General features: G+C 37.8%; 2 protein-coding genes across 14 annotated transcripts in view; one reads left to right on the top strand and one right to left on the bottom strand.

Moving 5' to 3' along the window:
- Nucleotides 1-11,872, top strand: part of GREB1L (GREB1 like retinoic acid receptor coactivator) — a 144,591-nt gene extending 132,719 nt beyond the window's left edge. The window contains exons 28-33 of the mRNA XM_040632672.1: nt 2,086-2,251; nt 3,179-3,406; nt 4,288-4,429; nt 5,275-5,475; nt 7,746-7,884; nt 9,215-11,872. Coding sequence (XP_040488606.1) covers nt 2,086-2,251; nt 3,179-3,406; nt 4,288-4,429; nt 5,275-5,475; nt 7,746-7,884; nt 9,215-9,378 — 1,040 coding nt within the window. The 3' untranslated portion in view covers nt 9,379-11,872. The remainder of the gene's footprint in view (nt 1-2,085; nt 2,252-3,178; nt 3,407-4,287; nt 4,430-5,274; nt 5,476-7,745; nt 7,885-9,214) is intronic.
- Nucleotides 11,873-15,342: 3,470 nt separating this feature from the next.
- ESCO1 (establishment of sister chromatid cohesion N-acetyltransferase 1) overlaps nt 15,343-24,662 on the bottom strand; it is a 71,917-nt gene continuing 62,597 nt past the window's right edge. For 7 of the 13 annotated variants that reach the window (XM_040632666.1, XM_040632671.1, XM_008690582.2 and 4 more), the window contains 3 exons: nt 22,548-22,691; nt 20,361-20,548; nt 15,343-16,518 (listed from right to left, as the gene is read on the bottom strand). In XM_040632666.1, the coding sequence (XP_040488600.1) occupies nt 16,371-16,518; nt 20,361-20,548; nt 22,548-22,691 (480 nt within the window). In that variant the 3' untranslated portion in view covers nt 15,343-16,370. Of the gene's footprint in view, nt 16,519-19,515; nt 19,568-20,360; nt 20,549-22,547; nt 22,692-24,662 lie in introns of those variants that run through there. The other 6 variants (XM_008690596.2, XM_008690604.2, XM_008690611.2 and 3 more) reach the window with 6 other exon arrangements.

The raw sequence follows: 24,662 nt of genomic DNA, 5'->3' as shown, positions 1-24,662 counted from the left end.
TAATTTCTGCACACACACAAATCATTAAGATTTTGAGAGGGATTGCATTAAATCTGTAGATCATTTGGGTGATATTGACATCTCAACAATATTACGTCTTCCAATCCATGAACATGGATGTCTTTCCATTTACCTGTGTCGTCTTTACTTTCTTACAGCAATGTTTTGTACTTTTTCATGTACAGGTCTTTCACATGCTTGGTTAAACATTTATTCCTAAGTATTTTATTCTTTTTGATGCCACTGTAAATGGAATTGTTTTCTTAATTTCCCTTTTAGATTATTGTTAGTGTGTAGAGACACAACTGATTTTTTAGTTTTATACCTGCAACTTTGCTGAATTCACTTTTATTATTCCTAACGTTTGTATGTGTGTGCAGAATCTTTATGGTTTTCTACATATAAGGTCATGTTGTCTACAAAGAGATAATTTTCCTTCTTCCTTTCCAATCTGAGTGCCTTTTCTTTCTTTTTCTTGCCTAACCAACTCTGGCTAGGATTTCCAGTACTGTGTTAAATAGAAGTGGTAATGGTACAATGGAACAATCCTTGTCTTGTTCTTACCCTAGAGTAAAAGCTTTCAGTTTTTTACCATTACAATGTTAGTTGTGGGCTTTTCATATATGGTCCTTACTCCACCAAGAATACAAAGTATTATACACATGCTCTTGGAAGGTAGATTTTCCTAAATCTCTAGTAGTACCCTTGATCTATTCAAACTGTTTTTCTAGTTCCTCCACAGATTTAATCGCTTTTTTTAGCCTCTTCATTTCATTACCTACATGTTCATTTTCGGGTGGCCCACTCATAAAATTTGGCTGCGATGATCATCTTTTTAATTTTTTTAAATTCTAATTCCAGTGTAAACATATAGTGTTATATTTGTTTTAGGTGTACAATATAGTGATTCAGCAATTCCATATATTACTCAGTGCTCAAGTGTACTCTTAATCCACATCACCTATTTCACCCAACCTCCACCCCCCTTCCCTGTAATCATCTGTTTGTTCTCTATAGTTAAGTCTGGTTTTTGGTTTGTCTTTTTTTTTTTTTTCTTCATTCGTTTTGTTTCTTAAATTCCACCTGTAAGTAAAATCATATGGTCTTCGTCTTTCTTTGACTGGCTTGTTTGAGTTAGCATTATTTATAATAGCCAAATTATGGAAGCAACCTAAGTACCCACTGATAGATGAAAAAGGATAAAGATGTGGCGTATATACACAATGGAGTATTATTCAGTCAGAAAAAGAATGAAATCTTGCCATTTGCAACGACACGGAGGATCTGATGATCGTCATCTTAATAATCTCTAATAGTACTTACCACATGTTAGGCACTGTCCTGAGCACCATAAAACAATCCTGTGAAGTAGACATTATCACTGTCTTCTTACACGTGGAGAAGCCAAGGCATAGGGAAGTTAACTTTTTCACTGTCACGCAACTAGAAAGGGGTGGAGTCAGGATTTATGTTGCCAGCATGGCTCCAGTCTTTTACTATACCATACTGCCTCTTGCAAAAAAGCCCATCTAGGCAAAGGATGCCACTTTCTAGAATCTTCTTCAAAGAAGACATTGCTGTCAATCTCCTAAAGCAGGGGATACATTAGTATAAGCAGCATACCCACTTACTGCAAACCTGGCCACTCCCTACAGCAGGACATGCAAGTGGCTGCTTCTAAGACTAACAGCACGTCTTACGGCTTTAAAAGGACCTAACCAGTAATAAGCATTTCCTCTATGTGGTATCCTTTTCCCCATGAGGGAAAATGGATTCTTGCAGAAGCCCTCAAAGTGTATGTAGTTCATGAATCATCTGCATCATCAAAAACTGCTCTGGTTTCTGGCCCTTTATCAGACCTAAAGTAAATCTCTGGTGATGGGCTCCAGGAGTCAGCATTTTAAACAGACTCCTTCAGTGATTCTTATTTTTACTCGTTTGAGAACCACTGCTCTGAACAATTGGTTGACCCTCCCACCCTGCATGGTCACCATGTGAACAGGCATGCCTGTGGAATGTGAGCTGTCTAAGGGGTTTGGGTCAAGCCTGAGCGAAGGATGTACAGCTGTGGTTGTTGCCTTCCAGGTGCTGCCAGGTTTCTCATTAAGGAGCTGTCCTATCACAATCTGGAACTGGAGAGGAACCGCCTGGAAGAACTGGGAGTTAAACGCCAGTGTGTCTGGCCTTTCATCGTTGTGATGGACGACTCGTGTGTTCTGTGGAACGTTCACAGTGTTCAGGATCAGAGCAGGTAGTAGTACTTGCCAAGCAGTTCTAGGAGAGTATGACCTAATGCTAGGAAGAAGACCCTTTCCTCGGCTACAGTTATGGATGGAAGTAAATGAGAGAGGTACAGCTTTCCAGAGCAAAACAATGATCCAGGAGACTACCTTCACTACACTCTCTCTTAAATTTAGATACTCAGTGTGCCATTACATTCCTGGACTATTTCTGCATCACGGCTTTGGTTTGCTATAAAGTCTGGAAAGGCGCTATGATTTAGAAAGTCCACTGGCTCCGGAATCAGACCTGCTTTTTAACCCCAGCTCTGCTTCGTAACTACCTGGATGAAAAGGGAAAGTCTTTTCATCTGTCTCAATTCCATCACTTGTAAAAATGAGGGTTGAGCCAGTATCAGTGGTTCTCCTTCCTAGGACAGTGGTGAAGGGGGTCCATGAGGACCAAAGAATGCTAAACCTGGAGCAGTCCTATGCAATAAATGGCCCCCAAACACCAGGAGCACCCCCCACTGAAACACTTTCAGGTGACCTTCCAGCTCTCACATTGTGTCTGTTTCCACTTGCAGTAGTGAAGCCAGTGACATTTTCATATATTCCTCTGTTATACCGTAGTTACCACACTGGGAGGTATACCTATGTGCTTCTAACCTCTGGCTCTCGGTAACTCCCTGTTCATTATTCACTTTGAGATGGGCTGGGTCTCTTTCTCTGCCTTAATGCGGTAAGCCCCACTCCCAAAAGGGAGCTTCCTTAAGTTAGCAGTGACAGGCAGCATGAAAACTAGGCTTGACATTTTTTCTATTCCAGGCTAATATAAAGTAAACCAGCTAATTATATCCTTTACAGATATTAATACTGTATAGTAGTGTTAGCCCTTCCTAAACGACCCTCAGTAGTATTTATTGATCTCTTATTTAAACCAACTTCACATTTCACAGCCAGCCCATGGAAGCAGGAGTTTCCAGTAAGAACGTGTCCTTGAAGAGTGTCTTGCAGCATATTGAAGCAACACCAAAAATCATCCACTACGCAATCCTGGGCATACAGAAATGGAGCAGCAAGCTGACTTCTCAGAGCCTGAAAGCCCCATTCTCTAGGTGCCATGTGCATGACTTCATTCTCCTCAACATAGACTTGACTCAGAACGTGCAGTACGACTTCAACAGGTAAGTCAGGCCTCGTGGAGGCAAGTAATCCTGGCAAATACTGATTGCTTCTGTCCAACTCTGACCCCTATAATGTGTCTATTCCTTTGACTTGGTCTTTGAAAAACTGAGAATCTCTTTTTGTGGACAAGGAGCGGGGGGATCACAAGCCCCTAAAGTGCCCCTTCATAATCCCTCAAACTGACCCAGACCCTTAAATAATATTCAACAAGAACTAAACAGGGACAAAAACTACTATGTCAACACAAATCAGTCCTTGGACCAATAACCCATTGAAGGTGAACTCTTTCATCCTCAGATCTCAGAAGTTAATCCTTTCCCTAAATGTTAGTAAAATCCAGAGGTCTGGATCCTTTAGGGAAGAGCCAGCGGGTGGCAATAGAGCAGGCTAGCCCTGGTCATGCCTCCTGAATAAATAATATCCCCATACTGGAAAATCTGAGATGGCCAAGCGAGGAATGTCAGGGACCATAAAGTCCCTCTTATGTCAACCCCCAACCCTGTAGCTATTAGAATATGCTGTAGCTATTTCGTGTCTGTTTTAAATTTGGCAAATGTTTCATCCTGTTTGCAGCCAGGATTTTAAAACTGGGAGCACCTCTGCATTCGTGTCCCACGAGAGTATGTATTATGTGCAGTCCTGTTTCAGTTCAGCAATACCCAAGGCCCCTTGGGATATCTAGGGCCAAAGCCATCTCACTTTCTCCTCCTTTTAACGACTGCAGTGCCCAATTCAGGGGAGTCACAGGCCAGTGTTAAGAGGGCCAGCTCCAGGCAAGGTTGATTCCAAGTCTGTCTCCTAACAGCTGTGATGCATTTGTGTGTGATTACCATGGCTCAGATGTGGCAGGTAGAGACCTATCCCTGTGATTATGATTTAGGTATTTCTGTGAAGATGTTGACTTTAACCTGAGAACAAACAGCAGTGGCCTCCTCATCTGCCGCTTTAATAACTTCAGTCTCATGAAGAAACATGTTCAGGTTGGAGGGCAAAGGGACTTTATCATTAAACCAAAGATCATGGTAAGTTTGCAAGCTTGATTCTACTGTTGAAAATTAAGACAATTTCTTACTAATATTTATTTGTTACTAGGCACTGGCATTAAGCACTTGGCACTTGACTGGAAAGTGAGATAGCACAAGGCAGTCAGTTCCTAATGCCAAGTTTGCAGTCTCATTCCCCTTACTGAGGATTCATCCAGAGCAAAACATAAGATGTGAAAAGTCAACAGATCTACTTTTCTTTAAAGACTTAAGGCTTAACAATTCCATCAAATCTTAGTTTCAAACTTAACATTCTATCTTCATGAACTAGCAAAATTAACATTTTTACATTCTTTAATACATAAGAGAAATGTAAATTAAGATGCTTGTCTGTTCCTTTGCCACGTTTTTTTTTTAAGGAAAATAATACCAATCAACACCTGTTGAGAGTGAATTCCATGCACCTACCCATTTCTTTTAAGAGATTTACTGGTATCTAATCATCTCTAACATGTGAATTCCCCAGTGAAGCTTAGAAACCTCTTTGCTTTTATTTTTTGGATCTGGTGGGATGCGATTTAACCCATCCACATCCAGCAGCGCTGTGAAAGGCTTCCTGTGGGCCTTCACAATGTTGCTAAATGCACTAACTTTCAAAGAAGCCTACATTTCTCCTGCCCTTGCCATGTGTTAAGTTAGACCCAACCTATTTCCAAGGGGAAAGAACTTTTTCAGAAGCCAAGAACGACTTACATTTGAGCCCAGCATCTGTCACTGTGCTACTGCTCTTATTTGGGGACCGTTAGCATGCAATGCAGTTTTTCCTTGCCCGTTTCATCCAGTGACAGACATATCTCCCATGATAATCTCGGCTCTGATTTCAGGTGTCAGAGAGCTTAGCACCCATCTTGCCCCTTCAGTATGTCTGTGCTCCCGACAGTGAACACACACTACTGGCAGCCCCTGCGCAGTTTCTCCTGGAGAAGTTCCTTCAGCATGCTTCCTACAAACTCTTCCCCAAAGCCATCCATAACTTCAAGAGTCCTGTGCTGGCCGTTGACTGCTACCTTAACATTGGACCAGAGGTAAAGGGAAGAGGGCTAGTACTGTGCTTTTACCCACTTCCATCCATTTCTTTCCCCTTTTAGCTCCCATTCGAAAGCTTAAATGGAGACAAAAAAGGAGCCTGGGATATACTGCAAAGGCTCACACAAGATGTGATGGCAACTGTCCCTCCCCATACTACTTCCGCTCTCCACAATGAGCCAGTGAATACGCAAAGCTTAGCTCAGAGGTCAGTTCCACTGAGAAGCCTACCCATGACCTTGGACAGAAGCAGCTGCTTGCTGTCTTACAGTGTATCAGACCATATTATAATCACATGATGTCTCCCAGGACACAGTTCTTCAGAGGCACACTGTGTCTTCACCACTGTTTTAGGCAGAAAAGGAGCTCGGTGATTGCTGAACGATTTAGGGGATCACAGGAAACCTTTATATAGCTGTCACTTCATTACCTTCTATTCCTGGATTTCTTTTTTTTTTCCCATTGTTAACTTATTTTTCATTCTTTCTCTTGTTTGTTTCAAATTCTCCATCAGTTTTAGTTTTTTAAAAAAAGTTGTCACTTGCATCTTTAGACCACTGATGGCTTTTGGAACTTTTTAAGGGCTTCCACCACTAAGCTTTCCCCTATGATTATTAATATTCTTTTAAAAATATTTTATTCTATTCATTAACATAATATCCTTGTAAAGAATTTTTTAAAAAATAAAAGGTATAAAGGGAAAAAATCACTTGTAATGGAAACAGTTAACACTTTGGTTTACTTTATTTCCTTTCTTTGTATTGACGTACACAATCTCTCAGACTGAAACACAACTGTATTCAATTCTGAAAACTGATTTTTTTAAAAAGATTTATTTATTTATTCATTTGAGAGAGCTGGAGCACAAGCAGTGGGGAGGGGCAGAGGGGGAGAGGGAAACAGGCTCCCCGCTGAGCAAGGAGCCCAATGCAGGGCTCGATCCCAAGATCCTGGGATCATGACTGGCCCAAAGGCAGACACTTAACTGACTGAGCCACCCAGGTGCCCCCGGGAACAGATTTTTAATTCAAATAGCATCAACACTTTACATTCTCATTCTTATGAAATTTTAGTAATCTACACTGTGGGTTGGACCATAAATTGTAGAATTTTAGAGGCAGAAGGAACCTTAAAAACCATCAGGTATAATAGTGCCTTTTATGTTATCTCCAAACTCCTCCACCCCAGGGCCCAGGGCTCTAGACGTTAGTAGTAGTAGTAGTAGTAGTAGTAGTAGTAAAGACTATGTTGTCTAACAGCAGCTAATACTCACTGAATACCTACTAAGCAGTTTACAGTATTTATTCCACAAAACAGTTCTATGAAACAGGTACTGCTGTTATGTCTCCAGACAAGGAAACTGAGGTATGGTAAAATGAGGGCAGCTGCTCAAAGTCACCTACTAGCTACTAAGCAGAGGAACCCTTATTTGGATCCCAGTGGTCAGGTCCACACATTAAGCCATTTCACTGTTCTCAAGGTCTCCCCAACTATCTTACTTCCCTGTAATTTCTGTAACATTATATCCTGTACACGCAAGCCATACAGAGCTAAATTTTAAAAATCATGCACTGCTGGGGGTGCCTGGGCGGCTGAGCTGGTTAGACATCTGACTCGATCTCCACGCAGGTCTTGATCTCAGGATCGGGAGTTCAAGCCCTATACTGGGCTCCACACTGGGTGTGGAGCCTACTTAAAATATGTACTGCTTGAAGCTTCTGTCTGATTGAAAATTTAAGTGTACCTAAATGAAAAGCTGATTACCTTATTGATGAGAATTAAAAAATTTCTCATCAAAACATTTAATCTTTTCTAAATATACCTTTTTGTGGAAGGTAGTTTTTCATTTTATGAAGACGTTTAGGTGGAGAGGCCTGTTTTGTTTCTTACCACTAATTCTCTCAACTGTCCTTCATTAAGAGAAACAAGATTTAAATAAGTTCAAACTTGGCACACTAAATAAAAGAGGTGCATGATCCTGGGGTCCTGGGACTGAGCCCCGCATCATCGGGCTCCCTGCTCTGCTGGGAGCCGCCTACTTCCTCTCCCACTCCCGCTGCTTGTGTTCCCTCTCTCGCTGGCTGTCTCTGTCAAATACATAAAATCTTTAAAAAAAAAAAAAAGGTGCAGAGTTTAAATAACCAACCTATTTAAGTTTCAATAGAAAATTTACCTCCTTTACCTTATCCTGAAACAGCTAAAGAGAAAGGCACTGGCTCACTCAGCTAACATAGAGATGTTCTGCTTGCTTTTTGAAATGCCCATCCAGGTGGCCATATGCTACGTCAGCTCCAGGCCCCACTCCAGCAATGTCAGCTGTGAAGGGCTGCTTTTCAGTGGACTTCTCTTGTACCTCTGTGACTCTTTTGTAGGTGCTGATCTTCTGAAGAAATTTAAGTTTCTAAAAGGTAAGTCAAATTTAGTGTCTTTTCCTTGTGAATGCCGTTGTTCCCCCAGACAAAACAGGGAGGTGAAACATATAAAAAAGCACTTTAACAATCGTTTTTACTAGTAAGTTGAACACCTTGCTTTTAAACCAGGGCCACAATTTTCTTAACTGGGGTGGAGGTGGAATCAAGTTGTTGTTATGCCAGGACAAAAACGCAGATATACCACAAGAAATGTGACCACATTTTGTTTTTGCCACTATTAATTTTAGAAAGGAATGATGCAATGTAAGCAGAAATAATGCTTCTCAAATAATCGAATTTTAATAAAAATCAGGTTAAGAGTTGTGATTCTGGTATAGAAGCTAAAGTGGCTTCAACAGGTATGCACTATACAAAAGAGATGTGCCCAAGAACACACTGCAGATTAAGCATCACAATCATGACAAAATGACCTCTGAGGTCAGTGAATAAAGGAGGATTCAGAATATTGTGCACAAGCCACTGTGGAAAACAGTGTAGAGTTTCCTCAAAAATTAAAGATAGGATTAATCATATGATCCAGTAATTCCAGTACTGGGTATTTCCCAAAGAAAATGAAAACATTAATTCAAAAAGATATATGCAGCCCGATGTTTACTGCAGCATTGTTTACAACAGGCAATATATGTAAGTAACCCAAGTGTCCCACCACAGATGAATAAATAAGGAAGATGTATTTATATACAATGGACTAACTCCACCATAAAAAAGATCTTGCCATTTGCAGCAGCATGAATGGGCCTAGAGGGTATATAATGCTAAGTGAAATAAGTCAGAGAAAGACAAATACTGTAAGGTTTCACTCGTATGTAGAATTTAAGAACAGATGATGTTGTGTGTATTTATATATGCATAAAATGCACCTGGAGTGGGGGGGGGTGCCTCCCAGGGGACATTTGGCAATATCAGGAGACATTTTAGATTGCCACATTGGAGGGTGCTGCTGGCATCTAGTGAGTGGAAGCCAAGGATGCTGCTAAACCATCCTACAAGAACAGAACATCCCCCATAATAGAATTATCCAGTGTTGCTAAGATGGAGAAGCCCTGGACTAGAAACACAGAACATTGGTTTTACCAATGGTCACCACAGGGGAAGGGGAGATTTTTCACTTTGCACTCTTAAACTTTTGAATTTGTAATACTACTTAAATAAAAAATAAAATTAGAACGAATAATTGTGATAGGTCACTTACCTATATGTTGGTTCTTAGATGTCTTAGCTTAGACGATATAATCAGAAAAAGATGGTAGGTTCTTTATAATTTCAATCCCTGAGCCTAAGATGCATTTCTGTCTTTCTTCTGAAGGTGCTACCCTGTGTGTCATCTGCCAAGACAGAAGCTCCTTACGCCAAACAATTGTCCGCTTAGAGCTAGAGGATGAGTGGCAGTTCCGCCTCCGGGACGAGTTTCAAACCGCTAATAGCAGCGATGACAAGCCCCTCTACTTTCTCACTGGCCGCCATGTATGAGCTTTTGAAGAGACCAAAAATAGCAAAGGGATGCCTAGGTGGGGTGGGGCAGAAACAATTATTTAGGATTTTTTTTTTCCTTTAAAGTACAATCACTGTGGAGCAAAGTGCAACATATTTGTTCTCCAAAGAAATCCACCCCTCCAACCCCAATCTGACCCAGGTCTTGGGGGGTACCACTCTCTTTCAGTTCCACTGTCAGGACCTTAAATTCAGGTTAACTCCACCCTAGGCAGTTATGCAATTACTTAAGACATGGTCTGCCATGGGAGCCTGAGGAGGATATACTTTGGAGAACGAACATGGAGTTTGCATTGTTTTTTCTACTACACTATGTTAGGGGGAAAACGGACTCTCGGCATTAGCTAGCCTGAATGTGTTACATGAGACTCACACCGTTGGTGTGGAATTAATTGAAGATTAACGTTTGAGGCCTGAACCCTCAGTTTCTCTTCAGATCTGTACTTTGGTACAGTATTACTCAGGGGTCTGAAATGATAGAATGTAGAAGATATTTGTATTTTAAAAAAAAAGAAGTAGCTTTGTCTTTCTCTGTGCAGTGTTAGTTTAAGATTTATAATCTTATATGTATTGAAACTTTTGGCAAAATTTCCACAGGAGTTAAAAGTTTACTATTTAAACTGAACAAACAAATCAGTAAATGCAGAGCAGGCACTGTATGCATTTATGCAGCTTCTCCTTGCTGAAATTCCTTTGCTTTTTTCCCTCTTTAAAAATGTTTCCAGTCTCTAAGCACACTATGTCTATGAGAATATGGAACAGAGTTTAATCTTGTACAAGGAGAACCTAATTCAGTAGTTGAGCCAATGAAAGAGCTTTCAGCGGTCACCATACCCACCCTGTTTGGTTGGAATGAAGCAGCTGGCACCAGGAAAGCTAAAGGTCAGGCTATGGTTCTGTGCAGAGTAGAAGTAGTTTGTTTCTTTTCAGGGCCTCAAGCAACGCTTCCTTTAAAAGACATACCAAATGAGTATCAGCTCCCTTATACTGACGACAAGATAAAAACTGCTGAAATGGGAAACAGAGCCGGAGAGGAAGAGAGACAACTATTTTAATCCTACCAGTGATGCTCTCTGTGAGAAGTGAGAAAGATTCCCAAAGTTTCTGACTCACTAAAATCAGCAGGGAATGTTTGTTTAATATCAACAGTATAAGTTTCTACAGGTTTCTCACCAATATATTTTAATCAAAAACAGACTTTTAGAAAATGTTCAAGAACAAACTAAGTCTATTGGAAGTTTATGCTTAAATTACTCCAGTTCTCATCACTAAACAATCTCTTTTGACATTTTTCTTATTAGCCCATATGTACCACTTAAAATGGCCATTTTTTATGTCTTACCTGTGGCCTGAAACTACTGAGAGGGGGCTGCCTAGGCCTGCATTTACTTAGAACAAATAATGTTAACTGACCAGCTTTATTGGCCTGTGATAACAAGGAGTTTACAGTAGTGAAAAGATGGAATGTACTAATCTGAAAATGGTTTGCAGATCTCTTGGTTTTTAATATAGCTACTTATGATGCTTTAAATGTATTTTGAAATGAGCAATTCCTTTAAACCCCATTTTTTAAAATTGTCCTTCAAAGAGGATCTGCCTTATGTATTCTTTAAAAATACTCCTTAATTTTAGTACAGCAGAATTTTTGGTAAAGAGGTACGTTTTGAAGCAGGTTGATTTAGATATGAATGTATTTCAATTGTTCCTGTTTTGCTGAAAGGGCCTAATGCAGATGATATCAAGAAACCCACTGTTTGTGCAATATTCCAATAACATTTACTATATAGAACAAATAAGATACTTGAAATAATTCCAAAACAGTTGTACCTGGGGCAGATGGCCTCTCAGGGTTTCTTCTGGCTTTATGGCTTCAAAGTCTAAAGCATGTTTTTTAAAGTAGTAACTTTAGATGCAGGTACTCCATGGCTGCATTTTGAAAAATCAAGTAACTGTGATCTCTTATATACTATTTAACCCCGTGGAAGAGAAATGCTAGAAAAAAGCCAAAAGACCATAACCCCAATGATGGAGAATTCCAACTGACCTGCCTATTCTTTTCAATGCCTATATTACTAAGGTTTGGATCTTTTAAAATCCCCTTATCTGTAATTCTTTAGAGAATGTTAGGTCCTTCTCCTTTAAGGATAAAATTGCACAAGCACAGGACACCATGATTTGTTAATACATACCTTGGTGTGTTCAGCTTCAAGCCTTGCCATCCTTTAGAACATTGTGGTATGAATGTGTTTGCTAGGCCTGCATAATAATTGATCTATAGACCTGTTGAACCTTGCCATGTAGGACAGTTCACACAGGTTAATACTGAATGTAAACTAAAATTAGAATGAGAATTGTTGTATTCAATTATTTTGGCTGTAACTTATGCAATTGCTTTTTGTGATTTTTAGAAAAGGAGGCACCTGTGTTACTTTGTTACTGTAAAATTTTCTTAACCAAAATTTGGTGAATTTCACTAGTTGGTCTACCTCACATTTTGTTTATGATTCTAAATTGTCTTAAGTTGTGTCTACAGTATGTTGTCCTTTCATTTAATTTGGTGAATGTATTAAAATTCTCTCCCACCCCCCCCCAAAAAAGACAAAGTTTGTTTTCCTTTCACTAATTTTCTAGTATGTTCAAAAGTGGAATGAGCTCCCTACCACTGGCAATGTCCAAAAAAGACACAAAGTCCACATATCACAGGTTGGATGACTCTAAGATTTGATTATTCTGGCCTAACAGTCCAAGAAAGTGTTAAATAAATATTTGTTGAATGAAAATCTGTAGCTTATACAAAAAGATATACACACTTTAATATAAAGTATCTATACACCATGCCCATTTGCAGAGTTCCAAATTAAATATGGATGACAGATCTACAAATTATTATTAGAGATATTAGAAATTGTATATCCCCAATCTTTTATAGATGGCAACTACACTTATTTTGGCATCCTCAGAAACAGAACTTTGTGTTGTGAGAACTGTGTAGTATGACAGAAGGTGTCACTCTCCAAATTATTTCCCAACTACCTACTTTTAAGAATAACTTTGTTATTCCAGAAAAATGCCTGTCAGTTCGATTATGTAAAGACTGCTTAGCACAGTAGACTTTGATAAAGAACCATGAAAACACTCTTCTAGGACAAGGACCCTTCACCGTTTACAGGAAGGGCGATAAACATTTGTTAAGTGTGGTGACAGATTCAGAAGCAAGCAGAAACTGCCAGTGTTCCACTACATATTCCAAAGCAGCTGCTCCATTGGAAGGACCAAAAAGCCATGAAACTCGGACCGCCGTACCCTTGTATTCAACTACCTAATGCTGGAACAACATCTAGGCAACAAATGCTCTTCAGGCCTCTCTTTAGTTACGGAAACTGACCAGTAAGCTTTCTCTAGAACACTGCTCTAACACTGAGACCCTGGTTTTACTGACAGAAACCATCACTAAACGTGGTTTCAGGAAGGGCCACTGAGGCCAAGGTTTAAAGCCATTCACACAGTAAATTCCTTCTGCTCTTTACTGTCAAGTACTGAGCTAAGGAAAGCATCCACTTCAGTGACTATGACAGCAGATGGAGTAAGTTAGAAGAAAGAGAAAGCAACAGTATGTTTTCTGACCACTTCTTTGTTCTGTAAGTAGTGTATTTTATTTTTACTAGAATGGTGTGGCAGGAGGAGGGGTTATCATAAGACAGTATCTTCCCTTTATGTGCCAAAGGCCCAAGAGCCATGAGAATAGGTAGAAGACAAACGTGTATCTGCAGTCACTCTCCAGAAACCAACTCAGCAATCTTAACTCCTGGTGAGATACAGCTAGGGATAACTGTATCTGGGCAGCCATGCGATGTAAGCCAGAACAATTAAAATGTCACTGCATGTCTATTGTACTTATTGTCCTTATGACAGTCATGCTTCATTCGTAAAATGATTTTTTATAATTCTTGCAATATATAATAAAACCAATGCATGTCCATGTAGAAAGGGCATAACTCGTAAAACCTTGTGAATCCTATCTATACTTGTAGTTCCTTTAATGTCTATATACTAGACATTTTTTTTTTATTAAGATTTTTGAGAGAGAATGAGAGAGAGAGAATGCATGCGTGCAGACATGAGAGGGACAGAATTTCAAGCACACTCCCCACCAAGTGTGGAGCCTGATGCGGGGCTCGATCTAACGACCCTGAGATCATGACCTGAGCCAAAATCAAAGAGTCAGATGCTCAACTGACTGAACCACCCAGGCGCTCCAGACATTTTTGTAATGAACCAACAACTATTCGAGGGCAGCTGACAAATTCATAGACATATTTATACAATCACAATTATAGAATCACTTCTTTTGAGGTTTGACTGTGGCCATTAGTGTATACTCACTGTGTCTGTTACTGCCTCCACCACTCCGAAAAGACTGCTCTTCTTTTTCTAGTGTCATTCTTCAGCCTTCAAATGTGATGTGATAGTGCTGACCATTCTTGATTTTTAAAACTCTTCTTTTGGTTTCTACCATTCTCTTCTGATCCTGTTACCTCTTCCCAGGTACTCTTCTCTGAGACTCCTAAATGATGGTGTTCCTCACAACTCTCTCCCATCCTGTCATTTTACAAACCCCATGGTAGGGACATCTCTTCTAAACCTTTGAATATTTACATTAATAAATTTCCTTAGTTCAAACTTCTCTCAAACTTTAGGTCAACATATCCAGTTATATACCAAACAGGTATCTCCACTTGGAGATTCTGCAACCACCTCAAAATCTGTACCAAAACTGAGCTCATCCTTTCTGGTCCAATCCTCCCAACATAATTCTCCAGTATTCCCTTCTCAGTCAATCCATCTGTCTAGTTACCAAGTCAAAATTCCAAATTACCCTAGATTCTTTGCCATGATCCTTCTCCAGTTGGTTATCAACTCTTTCAATTCTTCAATTGTATCTTCTCCAAGTTTATCTGTCTCATCTTCATTAACACATCACAGCTTTAGTTCTGTTTCAACATTTTTCACAGACCGCTACAGTAGTCTCTTAACCTTTTAAGCTCCAGATTCCTCATTGGAGTTGTCATGATAAGAAAATAATGCAGCACCATACAGAAGGTGTGACACATAAGCAAACACTCAAAAGTTAGAAGTATTAATACTATCCTTAGAGAAATACCTAGATTATAAAAGTTATTTGAGGGGCTGTGTCTTCAATATAAACATGAAAATAATGGTTTTCCTAATAACTGTAACATTTAAACCAACCAATCAATGTATATTCTTTACTCCCAGGTCTCCTTGAAACCACCAAGTTTGGCTCCACAAAGAAGCATACTATGGCTTCTATGGAAATTAGGTCTATATTATGAAGTTAACACCTACTAGAGCATCTATATTATTCCTGAAAATGTCATCCTCTTCTTAAAAAGTTACGCTCCCTGTCAGGCAAATGAGGACACCAGGGATGACTAGAATAGTTTCAAGTACAAAGGGAAAAGGAGTGTCAAAAGTCAGACTATCACGATGAGTCAGAGGGAAATATTTACACCCCTACAAACAGAGTACAGAGCTTTACACCACTCTGTATGTTTAAAAAACATATATCTATAGGGGGATAAAATACACACCTGCTAATTTAAAGCCCTAAATTTTAGCTGGTTTTTAATGGAGATAGGATTATTTCAGCTCATAAAAATAATCTATGTTAAACCATAGTGATGCTTCATTCTTGGGCTATGGCTCTTTCTTTCTCTGAAAGACCAGAAAAATTCTCCTGTTAGGATTTTGCCTTTTGAAGACCAAGTTCAGAATTGTTACAGACATACTGGTCCTCTGGCAAACTGGTGAAACTTGTAAGAAGTCAGTGTTTTAATTCTATTTTAAGGTATCAAACTTAACTCCCTGAAAAAGCACAAATGACAACACATTATCATCACATTTGTCACTTAGAAAAAGCTATCAAGTATTTTATTATTTTATTCTACATTATATACAGGTCATAAAAGGCCACAGCAGTTTTTCAACATATAAACCCTTTAAAAGTAGAGGGCACTATGAAGGATAGACAAGTATCAAAATGAAGTCCAGTAACGTGGGCATATACTCAGTGTAGTATTTCTGAGGAATAACAAAGCAGATACCAAGTCATCCATAGTTAGCTTACAACTATTCCACAGGTTTTTATAAACCTCTTTGGGATTTGTTAATAGCCTAAGTGTGCCCAAGTGCCATTTATTTTAAGAAATAAAACCACAATGAAAAGAATAATAAACTTTAGAGGGTACTTTCTAATTCTAGTCACTTTATAGGCTCTCCAAGAAGAAAAGCCTCAATTCTTTACCACCTTCCACTTCTTCGTGCATCTAGAACAGGAAAGAAAGAAATGGAAGAAAAAGCTCAATATTCTGAATTCTTCCTGCTTATTTGAAACTTTGCTTTTTTGCAGGGGTTCCTTCAAAATGTATTTCAGGCCCTTTAAGAATTAGCTTTGAATTCCTTAACATGCAATATTGCACCCTCCTTGAATAAGAACCAAAAACATTGGTTTCCGCTCTGTAAAAATACAATCTTTAAAACTATAACTGGTATCAGCAGATCAATATAAAAAAATACAGTACCAAGCTACACTGGTATATTTCCATATTAAGAACTTCAAAATATACTTATCACTGAGACCATAGTCCTTGCATTAGTTTTCAGTCCACTATGAACAATTATCTGCTGCATGTAAACATGTCTAAATAACTATAGATAAAATACATCAATCATAAATTTCTGTAAAAGATAATAAAATATCTTCTTTAAAAAACAAAACAATAATAAGCTATTACTGCATTGTTTCCAATTTTATGAAAATGGAACAACCTCATGGTTGTTGCCAGTCCTGAGTTCATTGTAATAAAAATGGCCCTAGTTCCTGGTTAAAGTCAGCAACCAATCCATTCTCTTCAGTAGATGTCTTCTAGTACTGCAGGCACGAATTTGTTTTAGGTGCTATTTTGTCCATTAATAAAATTATATACCAGAAACTGACCAGTGCCACAGTACTGTGTTGCAAATAGTTTTCCATCAGGAGTGGGATCTGAGAAAGCAATTTCTTCTTTACTCAAATATGAGCCATATATAAAGTTACTCCTATTAAAAAAGGGGGGGTGTGGAAGGGTAAAAAAAAGAAATTAATATTTTTATCATTAAAACTGGAAAACTCCATCAAATAAAATTTGACCAATAAGATTTTTTAGGTAATGTTATAATGTTCTAAAAATTGTTGAAAATAATTTAGATTATTAATAATCTGAGGTAAAAAAATTTTTTTATGAAAGTAACAATGGTTTTAAAAAACATTTGCCCAACACCTTTTCATGATAAAAATATGCAACAATTGTGAGTAGAAGGAATTTCCTCAACCTGATAAAGACTGTCAGGGAACATCAAAGTTAACGTGAAAGACTGAAAACTGTTTCCCGAAGATCAGGAACAAGGTAAGCTATCTGCTTATACCTCTTCTATTCAACAGTGTACTTACTGCAGGCTCTACCCAGGGTAATTAGACAAGGAAAAGAAATTAAAAAGCAGATTAGGAAGGAAGAAGTAAAACTACCTCTTTCTGGAGATAGTTTTGGATGATCTTATATATATATAAATCCTAAGGAATTCACACAAAAAAACTATTAGATCTAATTAAAAATGAGTTCAACAAGGTTGCAGGATACAAGAGCAATATTTAAAAATTAACTGAATTTCTATATACTTGAAATTAACAATCCAAAATGAAATTTTTTTTTTTTTTTAAAGATTGTATTTATTTATTTGACAGAGACAGAGACAGAGACAGCCAGTGAGAGAGGGAACACAAGCAGGGGGAGTGGGAGAGGAAGAAGCAGGCTCACAGCGGAGGAGCCTGACGTGGGGCTCGATCCCACAATGCCGGGATCACGCCCTGGGCCGAAGGCAGACGCTTAACCGCTGTGCCACCCAGGCGCCCCCAAAATGAAATTTTAAAAACAATTTCATTTATAATAACATCAAGAAAATAAATACTCAGGATTAAGTTTTAACAAAAGAAATGCAAGATCTGGAAACTTAAATAAATAGAAAGACATGCCATGTTTATGAATCACAAGAACTAAAGCTGGCTTTGCAGAAATTAAGCTGGTCCTAAAACTCATATGAAATTGGTAGAGTCACTAAACAGTCAAAAGAATCCTGAAAAAGAACAAAACCAAGGAACTCACACATCCTTATTTTGCAACATATTACAAAGCTACAGAACTAAAAACAGTGTGCTATGGCATAAGAACAGACTGATGGAATAGAACTGAAGAGTCCAGATATAAATCCTCACAATCAGTGATTTCTGACATGGGTGCCAAGGCCATTCAATGGAAAAGAACAGGCAGTTTAACAAACGGCACCAGGACAACTGGATATCCACATGAAAAAGAGAATGCTGTTGGATCCCATCTCACATCATGCACAAAAATTAACTTAAAATGGATCAAAGACCTAAATGTAAGAACTAAAATTGTGAACTCTTGGAAGAAAATACAGGTATAAATCATTGTAGCCTTACATTAAAATAGCTTTCTAAATAGGACACCAAAAACACAAGCGACAGAAGAAAAAGATACATAATTTGGAGTCCAAAATTAAAGACCTTTGTGCTTTGAAGGACACCAAGATGATGAAAAGACAGCTGTGAAAAGGTAGAAAATATCCACAGATCTTATATCTGATAAGAGATCTGTCTCCAGAATATATAAAGAACTATTACATAAGAAAAAAGATATACTAATTTAACAATGGACATAGGATTTGAATAGGCAGTTCTCTAAAGAACATCCATAAATGGCCAATAAGTACATGAAAAGATGCTCATTAGCCATTAGGAAAATGTAAATCGAAACCAAAATGAAATAACCACTTCATACTCACTAGGATGGCTAAAATTAAGAAGACAGACACTAACAAGCGCTGGTGAGGATGTGGAGAAATTAGAACCCTCATATGTTGCTGGTGAGATTGTAAAATAGCACAGCTGCTTCGATAAGCAGTTGGGCAGCTCCTCAAAATGTCATACATACAGTTACTATATGGCCCAAAAATTCTACTCCGAGGTATATACCAAGGGAAATAAAAACATGCAAATACTTCTCTACTTACCAAGGGAAATAAAAATACACAAAAATTTGTACAGGAATGTTCACAGATTATTCATAATAGCCAAAAAAGTGCAACCACCCCATACCATGTTCATCAACTGATGAATGGATAAATGAAATGTGGGATTTTATCTGGCAATAAAAAAAAGGGATGAAGCACAGGAATACATGCTACAACATGGATGATCTTTGAAAGCATGCTAAGTAAAAGAAATGAGTCACAAAAGGTCGTATCTTACAGGAATCCATTTATATGAAATGTTCACAATAGGGAAATCCGTCCAGATAGAAAGTAGATTAGTGATTGCCAGAAGGTGGGGAGAGGGAAATGGGGAGTGACTGCTAATGGGTGTGCGTTTTTGGGGGACAGTGACAGAAATGTTCTGGAATGAGATAGTGGTGATGGTTGCACAGCCTTCTGAATATACTAAAACCCACTGAACTGTATAATTAAAGAGATGAGTTTTATGCTATGTAATTATATCTCAATAAAGCTGTTATTTCAAAAGAATTTTTTAAAAATTTAGCCAGGATACAGACTATCAGAATTTTCACATTGTAATCTTAACAAGGTGAGCTAGGTGCATAAGAAAGAACAATAAATGAAAAAAGTAGAAACTCTACAGAAGTTTTCACAGGAAGCTTATAGGGACATCTTACTATCACACAGAACAAATGCAATGGCTATACTGTTAAATGTTTTTATAAACTAGAACCATCTTAGGGTTGTCTTAAGACGTAAATTTTTACAAGACTTGGAGGAGCAACGCCCTCATATTTAGGACTATTATTTAAGTAGCTGCATTTTCCAGGTTTAGTTCTGAAAGAGCTAAAAATAGACCTGCCTCTTGTCATGAAAAGGGCAGGTAGACCTAGGTCCTCCTGGATCACTACTTACAATAAAATAAGAGGGAAGGACCAGAAACACATTAAGGTTCTAAGATTCCTAGAGCCTTAGGATCTCACTTACGATGATGGATTACTTTGAAAGCTGTATCTATAGATAATAGCAGACAGGGATCCTAGGGAGAAGCAAAAACAAAAGACTGACATAAACACCTCATCTGCGTGATTAATCTGAACCTCCATTAATCCTTTGGCAAAGGTGCTTTAAAAAACAAAAAACAAAACATGCAATTTATCTGAGTCTTTTCCTCTACACCTTTAATTTAAAATCAAGCAATAAAAGCAAAAAGAAAAACTAGAAGGAGACTTAATTTACAAATAATATTCTTAATTTAAGACCAATTTTTCTGGGGCGCCTGGGTGGCTCAGTCGTTACGCGTCTGCCTTTGGCTCAGGGCGTGATCCCGGCGTTATGGGATCGAGCCCCACATCAGGCTCCTCCGCTGGGAGCCTGCTTCTTTCTCTCCCACGCCCCCTGCCTGTGTTCCCTCTCTCGTTAGCTGTCTCTCTCTCTGTCAAATAAATAAATAAAATCTTAAAAAAAAAAATTAAGACCAATTTTTCTAAAAGCAATTTTAAATTAAAAAAAAAAAACAAAACTTCCCACTTTATTTGGTTATCTTTAAAATTCTCCAATATTGAACACTTTGAAATAACTGGGTTATTTTGGCCTAATATCACAGTTACAAGTGAGTAAAAATAGCTCAATAGTATTTAACTGATAGTGCTTTCTCCCCCCGCAGATTAACTTCACATAAAAAACAAGGATCAAATACACTGACAATCTCTTGCAAATTTTAAATTAAGATAAAGGTTATACATTTAAGATTAAATGCCAATCTTAATACTAAAAATCTGCTAAAATCTTAAAACTACAGAAAACAACTTGAAGAATTACATTCAAGTTACCTCAGGCATTCAATCATGCGAGAAGCAATTTTCTTCCGACGCATCATGCTGAATACCCATATCCGACTGATCCCACAGATTGCGGGCTCTGGCAATGTTGAGCAGCACCAGGCTTTTTGCCTTTCAAATCTGACTTTTTCTTCTTCTGACCTGATAACTGGATGTTTCTCTTCTATAACTCTGTAGCCCTAAAATTAGAGGGAAAAATGTTAAAGTGAGAATATTAATTAGCTAGTACTGACCTTAGTGAGGTTGCTACATTTGTCTGGATTAACAAGCTATTGGGGCCACTTATGCTTTCACTCCCACTTTAGGAAACAGACCTGGATCTACATTCTGTTCTAATTCACTTACTAGTTATGTGACCACAACAGCAGTTAACAAAGTAAGATTTGGGTTCCTTATCTATAAACTAGAGATATCTACTACTTCTCTCAGAAAACTGTAGAGAAATTAAATAAGATAATACATACAAAATATCTTGCCCATCATGGATGGTCCATAATGGCAATGAATGTTATTTTTTTCTCTACCTCCCACATTTTTTTTTTTTTTTTATTTGACAGCCAGCGAGAGAGGGAACACAAGCAGGGGGAGTGGGAGAGGAAGAAGCAGGCTCCCAGGGGAGGAGCCTGATGTGGAGCTCGATCCCATAACGCCAGGATCACGCCCTGAGCCGAAGGCAGACGCTTAACGACTAAGCCACCCAGGCGCCCCTCTACCTCCCACATTCTAAAGACAAGCAAAAGTACATGTCAAGAACTCAGCAGTCGTAACAACTATTTCTGTGACTGATGACATAGTTCTAGGGTTCACACCTCTGCAGGAATAAGGACTAGAATGGCAGAAGAATCAAAAATTTAAAAAGCTGCTTTCTCCACATTTGCATCTCTTTGAAAAAAAAAAAAAAAACTAAAGTGCTTTAAAAAACATACTATATCTCCTCTACCAGTCTAGATGGACAACAGCCAGACTGACGGAACATGGTACAAATCTTAAAACAATTAGACATACAATGAAGATTTAACAAACAAACATTACATAGCTATCTTCTAAACACTGCAAAAGTCATCTCTGGAACTAGGTAGAACAGAAATTTAAAAAACGCAAGGGTACACTATGTAAAATTAACTCAATTTCAATATGGTAAACTCTACAAGTTGTTTTATATCTTTACATCCCCAAATTACCTTATCACAGCTATTCATTTAAATCAATTTTGTTAATATAAATAGCAAGATTCATAAAGCTACACAATTTAAGACTGATTTTTTAAATTAACATATAGAAATTAACCTGAAGACTTTGACTTTTTCTAAGAAAATTTCATGATAAAACATACGTTTGCAGGAAATTATTAATATACAAGAAGATACCAACTGAACAAAAATCAAATCCAATGTGCACTGAATTCAAAAACAAGAGCTCAGCTGAAAAAAGACAGATGTCAGATGAGGTATTCCTAAAAATGAGCAACGATTAGAGAGTCTAGAATCCTCTGTTCTCGTAAGTTGGTCTGTTACTACAGAACTCACCCAATGTGAATATATACCTCTTTTATTGTGATTCTTTTATTTCTTGTATACTTTGGCTCCTAAATACAAGTCAGTTTCTCACCTGGAGCTCAAGCAAAGAAGTGATGATCTATTCTGAGGGTGGACAACTTTTTATAAAACAGAGTATTTTAGGCTGTGCAGCCCACCAGGTTTCTGTTGCAACTACTCAACTCAGTCTAGTGTGAACCAGCCAGAGACAGTATGTAAGCAAACGGGCATTGCTTATATTATACTGTATTTATATATTATATTGTAATTATATTATAATAAAATTTTATTTACAAAAACAGGCTGGATTTTGCCCCGGGCAACAGTTTGCCAACCTTTCCTTTATTCCAGTGCTGAAGTAATGATGACAAACATTACGTTAGTATCCAACATGGGAACTTCCTAAACAAAATTTAGCAGTACTTTTTGATTTAAAGAATTCTTATTTTATATAGTGACTTGAGAAACTAATGCCCATGCAAGATACAATTCTGCTTAGTAAAAGCTTACACACGGCAATTCCAACACTCACACGCTTCCCTATATAAATGTTGTAAATTTACCAGGATTGTGTTATTCAAGATTACACAGTAAACTTGTTAGACACCAAATTACATACGAACACTCTTTAAAAGTCACTTACCCACTGGATATGTTCCGCAATTAGGCAGCCAACTACTTTTTTGTCATTAGAAATAAAGAGAAGTGTTTTAGTTCTGGAATAGCACATTAGTGGGGCCTGTTGGAAACCTAAATCATTATCAACCATCTCTCTAATCTCGTCAACCTGCCAAATAAAGAACAGTATTTTTTGTAATAATGAAAGAAAGCACTGTATACATGTTAAAACATACTATTTCAGTTCAGTAAGTTGAGTATATTATTCCAAGCAGAATATCGCCTAAAGAAGAGTTCTTTTGCAATGATTATGCTAACCAATAACTGTTTTTCAAGGCCTGTGGAACAATGTGCAAAATGGGGAAAGAACTGGACAGTAATGCCAAGCCCAGCAGTCTAAATAACAAGAACAGTGAGAGCTCCTACAACAGACAATAAGAACTTATTAAAGCATTAGAAGCATCATTGGTTTGAGAATTGGAAAGAACTTCACTGGAATCACAAGGCACTTTTCTTCCCAGGCCTTAATTAGTACTCTCATCAGTAACATGGAAGTGGGCGCAGAGGAGAGGAACACATGTTTATTCCTTAACAACCACTAGCCAGATACTACGCAAAGCACTTTATAAATATTATCTTACTTAAATCCAACATCTCTTGGGGTCTATGACCCCTCATTTTACATATGCAAGAAAGAAAGTTCAAAGGTAATTTTCCCATGTCAGATACTGGACATCTAGAAAACCAAGGAGCAGAGCTTTGAATCCATAATGCTGATATGGCGTCAAACTGTGCTGCTTCTAGTCTACCTCCTAGGACTGTGGTCAAGGTCAAAGATGGTTAAGCTCGAGTTTCTGGAGGCTCAAAGTCGAAGGTTTTTGTAGGTACTCAATCATCAGTTCCTTCCCCAGTTAAACAGTAAAATGCAAACATTCAGTCCAACATTCATCTGTGTTACTAAGTTTAAAATGAAGATAACCCCTCAGAGGGTTAAGTATTCATACCTCTGACATGCAGAATACCATGTAATACATCCCTTATTCCGTGATGAAAACTCAAGTCCACCTATTCCCAGAACAGCATCCCATAACACAACTCACAATTCATTCAGTTCCTAAAGGCAAATGACTCACAATTCCTTAGATTTTAATTTTTAATCCATTATGGATTACTAACTAGTAACATACTATACTGTTACTAAGATTTTGCCCTGAGAAACTAAAATGAGGAAGTTAGCATTTACTGAAGATTCTTAGTTAAGTCTGAATGCCACATATGTGGTGTAGCAAAGTTCCCACTGTTCATTTCCAATGGTACTAGTTGGAATTCCAAAAATTACATAATTTAATTTTCATTTAGTCAATCACTAACCCAATATTAATTAGCAAGTATTTGTTTTTGTGACAAGGATCAATGTTTCAAATACAAGACAGGTGACATGGTTATGTGTTATTCTAAATGTTATTGCCTATATTATTAGGCATTGGTAGTATGGGGGCTTATTCGGTTATCTGGGATTGTCCAGTCATACATAATAGAAGATATGTGAAAAATCAAAAACAAGATAAAGTAAAATGTTAGTTATATTTTCAAATAATAGGGTAACCCTTTCAAGTGAAGTTTTCCTAAATTTAAAGAGGTCCAATTGTTAACCTAAAAATATAAATAAATAAATCATTTTCCTTGTGTTTCCTAGACATTTTAGAAACACTCTTGTGAAACTAAGTTTTTCAAAAGACAGCTGGACCCAATGCTTTACATTATAAGGTACTTATGAAAAAGCACATGGAGGGTGAAAAAAACATTTTGAGCACATTATTTGAAAACGTAATTAAGTCATTTCGAAATAAGTGTATCTTATGGTTTCCTGCCTTCTAAGATACTCAATACAATAAAATGATTCCAGACTTGATTATCTCTCTGAACCTTCAAAGTATGGCACTCCAAGTTGGACTAAGCCTGGCTCAAACCAGATAAGAGGATTTCTTTAAATTTTCTACCTTATAACTATAAATCAGAATGTATCTTTTTTCTTAACATTACATAATAACCTCATGTTTAATTTCAGAACTTCTATGACTTTTTAAAAAAGATTTATTTATTTATGAGAGAGAGAAAGAGGAGAGCAGTAGGGGGAGGG

This window comes from Ursus maritimus, unplaced genomic scaffold (genome assembly GCF_017311325.1).
Source record: "Ursus maritimus isolate PB19 unplaced genomic scaffold, ASM1731132v1 scaffold_18, whole genome shotgun sequence".
Lineage (NCBI taxonomy): Eukaryota > Metazoa > Chordata > Mammalia > Carnivora > Ursidae > Ursus > Ursus maritimus.
This window is presented reverse-complemented; position numbering and strand designations above follow the sequence as displayed.